The sequence below is a fragment of the Capricornis sumatraensis genome, chromosome 20, assembly GCF_032405125.1.
Source record: "Capricornis sumatraensis isolate serow.1 chromosome 20, serow.2, whole genome shotgun sequence".
NCBI classification, from domain to species: domain Eukaryota; kingdom Metazoa; phylum Chordata; class Mammalia; order Artiodactyla; family Bovidae; genus Capricornis; species Capricornis sumatraensis.
Window position 1 is genome coordinate 63625212 of NC_091088.1, and position 10761 is coordinate 63635972.

The 10761-nt window shown below is 38.0% G+C and overlaps 1 protein-coding gene across 1 annotated transcript; it reads left to right on the forward strand.

Annotated features, from left to right (window-relative positions):
• The first annotated feature begins 6063 nt into the window (after positions 1-6063).
• On the forward strand, positions 6064-7017 carry LOC138096672 (vomeronasal type-1 receptor 4-like). Its single transcript, XM_068992944.1, has one exon. The coding sequence runs from the start codon at positions 6064-6066 to the stop codon at positions 7015-7017; it is 954 nt and encodes a 317-aa protein (XP_068849045.1).
• Positions 7018-10761: the final 3744 nt, after the last annotated feature.

The following is a 10761-nucleotide window of genomic DNA, read 5'->3' on the forward strand; positions in this document are numbered from 1 at the left end:
TTACTTCTGGGTTGTTTTTTTATTTTGTTTAAGAGTTTTCTCCATATTTTGGATATTAATGTCTTATCAGGTATATGATTTGCAAATATTTTCTCTTATTCAGTGAATTCTCTTTTTACTCTGATGATTCTGTCTTCGATATACAAAAGCTTCTTAAATTTCAGGAGGTTCAGTTTGTGTTACCTGTGCTTTTAGTGTCAAATCCAAAGAAATCATTGCCAAGTCTAATGTAAACTTTTGCCCTGTATTTTCTCCTAAGAATTTTATTGTTTTAGGTCTTACATTTAGGTCTTTGATCCATTTTGAGTTAATTTTTGTATGTAGTGTTAAGTAAGGGTCCAACTTTCTTCTTTTGCATGTGGATATCCAGTTTTCCCAGCCTCATTTGTTGAAAGAACTGTCATTTTCCCACATTACCCAGAACTTGGGTAAGAAGATTTCCACTTGTTCCAGGAAGCATTCTCGTATCCCCTAACCAAGATTGTGTAAGGTCTTTATAATTTTCTCTTTGAGAAAGTGATGTCTCCCTCAGCATTACATCCTTATCATCATGACTATTAAAGAATGTGAAGAAATGTCTTAGATTTTACCCTACATGCAAGATAACAAATTATCCTGTCAACTTCATGGATGCTGTCAGAAGGCATGAGACTCCTGGGTCTGAGAAGAAAGATTTTGTTATTCGTGACACAAGAACAGCAAGAGCTTTGTGTTTTCATTTGTTCTTCTTGTCTGTATCAGGCTTCTCAGAGGTGATAAAAAGAGGCCCAAAAAACACATAATAGGTTTACATCATAAGTGAAGATGTGAAGGTTAAGAAATCCAAATATTTTAATGTTGGTCACGAACAAATCTGCCCAAATTTTGCCTCAGATGAAAGCGTTGTTTTTATTATGCTGATCACGTAATTAACCTGTCCTTTTCCCTGGAGAATATACTATAGACATTATCTGAAGCTGGTTGTTATATAAAAAGTTCTTGAAAAGATAATTTAGGACAGAAGCTGACACAAGCCGTGAAGAAACTTAGAGCAAAACTTGTCTCTCAGCACAGTGCAACTTTCCCTTTAAAACATGAGCCTAATCAACCTTCTAAACAAACAGGCCCACTGAAGCTTTCTGGTCCCAAGACTAAACTTGACTGACTGTGGCACACTGAGGTTGTAAATATTGGAAGAGACAAGAAGAGATGGGATCATCAGGAAATCTGACAGAAAACCAGTTCCAAGGGTGAGGCGATGTCGAACTGGATGAGGCAATGATAGATGACAGCAAATAAAAAGCAAGGCAAGCACAGCATTTTCAGAAGTGGAAGTGTGTTATCTCGAAGTGTAAAGAGACAAGTTGCTACTAACATATATAACAAAGTATTCTGAATAGATTGCTGATGTAAATTTTAAAGATATAAAATGATGTTTTTAGAAGAAAATAGAGAACATTTCTGAGCTCTAATAGGAAAAGACTGTTCTTAAACAGAGCAAAAATATCGACTATAAAGGAGGACATGACAAATGAGCTTGTATTGAAGTTAAGTGCTTCTACTCATCAAAAGAGAAGATAGAAAACAAGATAGAGAATTCATTTCATCTTGCAAAACTGAAACAGTAACTCCCCATCTCTCCTTCCTCAGTACCCTAACAACTGCCTTCCTGCTTTTATTGCTGTGATTTTTACTACGATAAATATCTCATAAAAGTGGAATCATACAGTGTTTGTCTTTTTGTGACTGGTTTATTTCACTTTATATAGTATCCTCAAAGTTTATCCATGTTGTGGTATATATCATTATTTCCTCCTTTTAAGCCTAAATAATATTCCATTGTATGTATATACCAATTTATTTTTGTATATGATATAAGAAACTATTCCAGTTTGAGTGTTTTGCATGTAGCTGTTCAGTTTCCCAACACCATCTATTGAAGAGGCTGTCTTTGTCCTGTTGTATCTGCTTGCCTCCTTTGTCATAGAGAAATTGACCATTAAGTGTAGATTCATTTCTGTTCTATTTATTCTGTTCCATTGATCTATGTGTCCATTGATCTTGTGTCAGTACCACACTGTTTTGATGCCTGTAGTTTTATAGTGTAGTTTGAAATTGGGAGCAAGATAGCTCCAGCTTTGCTTTTCCCTCTCAAGACTGTTTTGGCTATTCAGGGTCTTCTTCTGTGTTTGCATACAGACTTTATGTCTTCACTCCAGGCTTTCTCCATCATGGTTTTATTTGGGTATGAATACATACCCATTCACTGGTATACCCTGAAACATGTTATCTTTCTTACCCACTGACCCATGAGGAGGTAATGCTCACATGAACTATAGAGTCCATGGAATTCTCCACGCCAGAATACTGGAGTGAGTAGCCGTTCCCTTCTCCAGGGGATCTTCCCAACCCAGGGATCGAACCCAGGTCTCCCACATTGCAGGCAGATTCTTTACCAGCTGAGCCACCAGGGAAGCCCAATTTTAAGGCAGCTTATAGCAAATATTGTCTGTGGATTGTTGCATGGTGAAAGGATTACAAGCAGAGGAAAGGATGCCTTTTTCCTGCATCCAGAAGTCTGGAGATACACCTGTTCTTCTGTATATGAAATCATCGTCCAGAGATACACAGGGACCAGGTGAGTTGATTTTATGAAGGTGAACGTGACCGTGTGAGTTCATATGAATGTGTGTCATGTGTTTAGGAATAAGATGTGAGTTTGTGTGTGGTGAGCATGTGCACAAGTGTTTATGAGCTTTAAAATATAATTGTGCAAGTACTATATACATAAGTATGTGAGTATTAATGCACTTGGGTGTTTGCGTCTGCCTGTAAGTGTTTAAATGAGTTTGTGTGCAGACTTGGTTGACCACCAAGTATGGCTCCAAATCCCTAACTTGAAAATCAGCAGTGATTGCATCATGATGCTGCATCAAATGTAGATGTATTTTATGAAAAAAACAGATTTCTTGCAAGTCCTAATTTATATTTCTTAATTATCAGAGTACCAAGTGCTCATTCTGGAAAAATAGCACAATTAATTAATTAATGTAGAGCACTGTGGTAACTATTTTATCTCTTTGAATGAAGTAATTGAGCATTGGTTCATCTGATATTTACAAGAATGGTAGAATCTGTCTGTTGAGCCATCAGACCTAAGTGCTCATTTGTGAGACACGCAATTTGAACCTTCTCATTTTTTCCCATGTATATTGTTCTGTTGTGTGTCAGTTGCTCAATCATGTCTGACTCTTTGCGACCCCATGGACTGTAGCCCACCAGGCTCCTCTGTCCATGGAATTCTCAAGGCAAGAATACTGGAGTGTGTTGCCATTTCCATCTCCAGGGGATCTTCCCAACCCAGGGATTGAACTTGGATTGCAGGCAGATGCTTTACAATATGGGAAGCCCCATATTGTTCTGTGTTTGATTCAAATTGCTAATGCAGGTGAATAATCATAAAGTAAATTTTCCTACAACATCTCCATATTGATTGGCATTGATTTATGCAAAGCATCCAATTAACTGGCTCTGATTTGTGCTGACATTTTCTATAATGAGTGATGTGTCCTGTTCTTCCTTTTACTTGTATCTCTTTGAATGTTTTTCCCAGGGATTTTGTCCCGTTCCATTTCTCTAACAACACTTTAATTGATCATTCAGTTTAACTGTCTGAAGATTAGGAGAGCTCTAGTTTCAGGGTAGAGAAACATCTCAGGAAGTAAAGAATGCAGAGGGACACACAGTTTATGCCAGTCCCTTAAGTGTGTGACTTCAGAAAGTCCAGCTTTCCTCAGTGTGAGACCCTGTCTGCCTCCAGGGATCATGGAAATTAAGAAGGCTTTTAGAAACACTCCTTTAGTCTCCTAAGGGTGTTAACTAGAAACTTGTAATTGTTTCCAGTAATTAACAACCGAGAGAAAAGTTTCCAGAAACGTTCTCAGATCCCAGGCCTGCACTCCCATTGCTGCTGCAGGTGAAATGATAATTGCAGCTCTGATGGGAGGGGAGGGGAGGACACAGCATCTCAAACCCATATTTCAGGATCCAGTTGCCTCCTTCCCACACAGACACTGGGTATAATGACCACCAGGAAGCCCACTCTCCTGATAGCAGGAAGGTGTCAGGTAAGTATTTTCCATCTCATTCTAAGCAGAAGAGTCTGGAAGAGAAAGTCAGATCAAGAGTCTGGAGAAGAGATCATATCAGACAAAAGCAATCTTCTGTGTAGTAACTGGATTCAGTGCCGACAGCGGGCAGGATGGTGTAAGTCTGAGGCATGAGCTGAGCTAATATTGAGAGATGGATTTCTAGATCCCACAGCAATCTCTAAAGACCCTTCATGCAATCAAATGTAATCCTCTGATTGTTTCTGTTGTGACTCAATCCAAGTTACATGAAAACCTGATTTTTAAGGTTCTTAAAAATATTTGTGATGAAAAGGATCCTAGTCCACATTGGGGAAATGTCATTTGTAAATAAGTATATGGTCTATCATTTGGTAATATTTAAGCTATTTGTTAACTATACTGAAAAAAGCTTTGCTTCTCACTGAGTTAAAGCTCTTGGATTTAACTCATTCATGTCCATCAAAGCCTTTTCTAGACAAAGAATGAAACTGCACACATGGCATAATTCCAATAAAGATATTTTTCTCAACTTAAAAAATTGTATTTTAAGTGGTAAAATACATTTGTAAAATCAATCTGCTGTTGAGTCTACCTTATAGGAATTATAGACTCCATGTTCAGGATGACTAGAAGTTCACCACCAATCCATACAGGTTTGCAATAAAATGTATGATGGATCTGAAGAAATCATCTAATCCCATGCAGAAAGTGTATCTAAATGAAAACGACTTGAATAGAAAGGGTTGCTCCAGTCCTGGATGTCTGATGCAATTAGTGTAGACAGTAACTTTGCCTGAACTGAAAACCTCTGTAGTGTGTTAATTCTGGTGAGGTTACTGTCATTCTTAGATTTAAAGAACAGTTGACATGGTAATTGTAAGTTAAAGGCAGCAGCTGGCAGTCTCCTAGCATGTTGATTCATTTTTTTTTTTTAAATAGGCTGCTATCAATCCAAAAATCCAGTCTCTGAATTTATAAAATACACAAGAATACATGCCTTGCAGATGCTATTTTACACATATGTCTGGTATGTCAGTGGCATACGCAAATATTATTTCTTTGTTGCTATTTTTGCTTAGCTCTGGAATTAACAAATAGATAAGTATATGAATTGAAAATAGCAATAATTCAGTTTTTGCACTCTTTTATCATATATTAGTGTTTTATGGCTCAAAGTTTACAATGTTACTTGTGCTTATTCAATAATTCCTGTGATAGGTACATTATACCTGCTTTTCAGACATAAAAGCATCCTAATACCATCTCAGTACTGAGCCATTCTCACCTTCATGACATTACATTATCTTGGGCAGGTTCCTGCCATATGCCATATTCTACTGCCAGCAATCCATATATATGTATTAAGATATCTAAAACCTAATGCATAATACATAATGCCCTAAAGAATAAAGCTTTACGAAAAAGGAATCTTCTTATAATAAAAATATAAAAGACCATTGGTCTAAAATCAAGTTAAGAAGTTGTGAAATCAAAACTAAATATGGGTATGGATTCTTATTTGAATACAACTAACTGGTTTTTGGCAGAGCTCGTAGTTCAGTGCACTCTCTTGACCAGCCTAGTGAGTTTCTAAAGTCTTCACTCTGCCCTGTGCAGCAGATCTCAATAAATACCTAACCTTTCTGTGTTACCTTTCTCTGAAAATATTGAAGTCACAGAAATCCCGGGCTTGTGGATTTGTGAAGAATGAAGTGATAGCATGGAGTGCCTTCAGCAAGTAATTTTGCATTTTAAGTGCTCTTTCAATGTTATACATTGAATCCTTTTAAGGCTTCTAGTAGCAGAAAAGCATAAAGCAAAATTTTCCAAGTGGGACCTGAGGATAAGTGGAGAATATTGGATTTCAGTGGACATGATGCATGCAGCCCACGCCTGATGTTCCCATAGAGACACTAACTCACGAGACAAGTAACAGTGACTGTGAACTGAGAGGATGGCTGGCAGCTTTTTCATAATAGGCATGATCATCTTAACACAGACCGTGGTTGGAATCCTGGGGAATTTCTCACTCCTTTGCAGTTATATCGTCCTTCACGTCACGGGTTACAGGTTAAGGTCCACAGATTTGATCCTTCAGCACCTGATTGTGGCCAACTCCTTGGTCCTCCTCTGTAAAGGGGTCCCCCAGACAATGGCAGTGTTTGGGTGGAAGCATATCCGCAGTGATTTTGGCTGCAAACTTCTCTTCTTTCTGCACAGAGTGGGGAGGGGAGTGTCCATCAGTAGCATCTGCCTCTTGAGTGTCTTTCAGGTGGTCACGATCAGTCCCTGGAACTCCAGGTGGGCAGCACTGAAAGTAACAGCTCCCAAGTACACTGTTCCCTCTATTTTCCTGTGTTGGATCCTGCAAATGCTGGTAAATGTTATTTTTCCTATCTATATAACTGGCAAATGGAGTCACAATAACATCACAGAGGAAAGAGATTTTGGCTGCTGTTCCACTATTCTTACTGACCAGGAGAATGAAAAAACCAAAGACACCTTGTATGCAGCATTGCTGTCGTTCCCTGATGTTTTATGTTTGGGGCTCACGCTCTGGGCCGGATGCTCCATGGTTCTCATCCTGTACAGACATAAGCAGCAGGTCCAGCACATTCGTAGGACCGACACCTCCTCCAGGTCCTCCCCTGAGTCCAGAGCTACTAAAACCATCCTTCTCCTGGGGGGCACCTTTGTCTACTTTTATACTCTTTCCTCCATCTTTCAAGTTCTTCTGGCTCTTTTTGTTCAGCCCAGCTGGTTCTTTGTGAACATGACTGTAATCATAGCAGCGTGCTTCCCAACTGTCAGCCCCTTTCTGCTCATGAGCCGTGACTCCAGTGTACACAGGCTCTACTTTGCCTGGATGAGAAATGCAAAGTCCTCTACTATTATGAGAAAAGCGTGAATTTTATTTATTTCTATAATGAGCCATTGCCAGCTCATTTATTCACCCTCGGAATCCTAATTTAAATTTTGAATTTCAAGATAATGTACTGGACATGCCAAGCGTCTTCTTCAATATAAAGACCAATTGAAATATATTGTCGTGAAATATGAATACCTCATAAAAAAATCATATCATTGAAGGTTCCTTGTAGAAAAGGAGTTCACAAATTTATGCAATAAACAACATCTTGAAATGATATGCATATCATAAAGTGTTCAAATGTGTTACTTTCAGTCTAACAGAACGAATTTCCCACAAATGAAATAGGTATGGAATTATAGATAAAATCATACATGAAAATGGATCAGTGTGTACAGTAGTCAGAAATAAAATGAATGAAATTAATGTCCTCACAGAGTAAAGAATACCCAGGTTACTACTCAAAGGTAAAATCAGGTAAGAGTTTGGGAGCCAGTTACAAGTTTATAGTTAACACTGTTAAGGGAGATGGCAGTATTTATTAGAAAGAGTCTTGCAGGGAGATTAGCACATTAAAATATTTTCATGTAGAAATGAGCAGTTTGAAGTGAAGTACAATAAAAAACACACTGAAAGAATAATATATTTCAGCAGATTTTTAAAACTGAAATATATTTGACATATAACATTAAAGTGTAAGATTTGATAATTTGTTACATGCAAATATTGTAATGTGACTGCCATTACAACCACATATCACAATGCATAACTTTTCTTTCATGTCAAATTTTTCATTGAATTATATTTGATTTGCAGTATTATAGCAGTGGCAGAGGTACAACATTGTGGTTCAATATATAGGTTATACTTTGTTTAAAGTTATTATGAACTATTGGCTATATTCCCTGTGCTGTAAAGTATGTCCTTGTAGTTTATTTATTTTATACGTAGTAATGTGTACTTCTAAATCTTTACTCTGTCTTGCCCCTTCCCACTTTCTCTCCCCACTGGTAAGCACTAGTTTATTCTCTATATGCGAGAGTCTTTTTCTACATCATTATTTTCATCCATTTGGATTAGTTTTAGAGTCTATATGTCAAGGGATAATACACACTATTTATCTTTCTCTGTCTGACTTAATTCACTAAACAGAATGATTTCCAGGTCCATCTATGTTAGAAGCAGCAAGATTTTATTCTTAAGGGGTGAGGAATATTCCATTATGTGTGTGTGTGTGTGCTGAATTCATTAGTTTTCTGGTGGAGACATTAGGGTTTTCTATATAAAGTATCCTTTCTCTATAGCAGTGACAGTTTTGCTTCTCTTAGGCATTGGATGTCTCATTACTTTTTTGTCCAAATGCTGTGGCTAGGACTTCCACATTGTTAAACCAGAGTGGCAAGAGTGAGCATCCTTCTCTTGGACCTGATTTTAGAGGAAAAAGCTTTCAGATATCCACCTTGGTGGGTTTGCCTTGATTATGTGGAGATATATTTTCTCTACGCCTATTTTTCTGAGAGTATTTACCATGAATGGATGTTAGATTTTGTCAATGTTTTTTCTATGTCTATTGGCACAATCTTGTGTTTATCTTCCTTTTTTTAATGTGGTGTATCACGTGGATTGATTTGTGGATTTTGAACCATCCTTGCATCTCTGGAACAATGCTATGTGATAATCATTTATGATACCTTTTATAGATTGTTGAATTCTGTCTGCTAATATTTTGTTGAAAATTTTTTTCAACCATATTCATCAAGAACATGATCTGTAATTTTCTGTAATATCTCTTTATAGTACTGATATCATTGTAAAGATAGCCTGATAGAATAAATTTAAGAGTGATCTCCTCCTCTTTAATTTTTTGGAATAGTTTAAGAAGGATAGATGTTATTTTTAAAAATGTTTCATAGATCACATGTGACACCTTCAGGTCCTGGATATTGTTTTCTGGGAGGTTTTTGATTCAGTTCAATTCAGTTCAGTTGTTCAGTCGTGTCCAACTCTTTGCGACCCCATGAACTGCAGTACACCAGGCCTCCCTGTCCATCACCAACTCCCAGAGTTTACTCAAACTCATGTCCATTGAGTCAATGATGCCATCCAACCATCTCATCCTCTGTCGTCCCCTTCTCCTCTAGCCTTCAGTCTTTCTCAGCATCAGGGTCTTTTCAAATGAGTCAGCTCTTCACAGGAGGTGGCCAAAGTATTGGAGTTTCAGCTTCAACATCAGTCCTTCCAATGAATATTCAAGACTGATTTCCTTTAGGATGGACTGGTTGGATCTCCTTGTAGTCCAAGGGACTCTCAAGAGTCTTCTCCAACACCATAGTTCAAAAGCATCAATTCTTCGGCACTCAGCTTTCTTTATAGTCTGACTCTCACATCCATACGTGACTACTGGAAAAACTGTAGCCTTGACTAGATGGACCTTTGTGGACAAAGTAATGTCTCTACTTTTTAATATGCTATCTAGGTTGGTCATAACTTTCCTTTTAAGGAGTAAGTGTCTTTTAATTTCATGGCTGCAGTCACCATCTGCAGTGATTTTGGAGCCCCAAAAAATAAAGTCTGATACTGTTCCCACTGTTTCCCCATCTATTTCCCATGAAGTGATGGGACTGGATGCCATGATCTTAGTTTTCTGAATGTTGAGCTTTAAGCCAACTTTTTCACTCTCCTCTTTCACTTTCATCAAGAGGCTTTTTAGTTCCTCTTCACTTTCTGTCATAAGGGTGGTGTCATCTGCATATCTGAGGTTATTAGTATTTCTCCCAGCAATCTTGATTCCAGCTTGTGCTTCCTTGAGCCCAACATTTTTCATGATGTACTCTGCATATAAGTTAAATAAGCAGAGTGACAATATACAGCCTTGACATAGTCCTTTTCCTATTTGGAACCAGTCTGTTGTTCCATGTCCAGTTCTAACTTTTGCTTCCTGACCTGCATATAGGTTTCTCAAGAGGCGGGTCAGGTGGACTGGTATTCCCATCTCTTTCAGAATTTTTCACAGTTTATTGTGATCCACACATCAAAGGCTTTGGCATAGTCAATAAAGCAGAAATAGATGTTTTTCTGGAACTTTCTTGCTTTTTTGATGATCCAGCAGATGTTGGCAATTTGATCTCTGGTTGGTTTCTCTGCCTTTTCTAAAACCAGCTGAACATCTGGAAGTTGACAGTTCATGTATTGCTGAAGCCTGACTTGGAGAATTTTGAGCATTACTTTCTAGCGTGTGAGATGAGTACAATTGTGTGGTAGTTTGAGCATTCTTTGACATTGCCTTTCTTTGGGATTGGAATGAAAATGGACCTTTTCCATTCCTGTGGCCCCTGCCAAGTTTTCCAGATTTGCTGGCATATTGAGTGCAGCACTTTCACAGCATCATCTTTCAGGACTTGAAATAGCTCAGCTGAAATTCCATCACCTCCACTAGCTTTGTTCGTAGTGATACTTCCTAAGACCCACTTGACTTCACATTCCAGGATGTCTGGCTCTAGGTGAGTGTGAATGATCACACCATCGTGATTATCTGGGTCGTGAAGATCTTTTTTGTACAGTTCTTTTGTATATTCTTGCTACCTCTTCTTAATATCTTCTGCTTCTGTTAGGTCCATACAATTTCTGTCCTTTATCAAGCCCATCTTTGCATGAAAATTTCCCTTGGTATCTCTAATTTTCTTGAAGAGATATCTAGTCTTTCCCATTCTATTGTTTTCCTCTATTTCTTTGCATTGATCGCTGAAGAAGGTTTTCTTATCTCTCCTTGCTATTCTTTGGAAC

Excerpts from the sequence above, each read along its gene's own strand:
- LOC138096672 (XM_068992944.1), top strand. The coding sequence starts at position 6,064 with ATGGCTGGCAGCTTTTTCATAATAGGCATGATCATCTTAACACAGACC.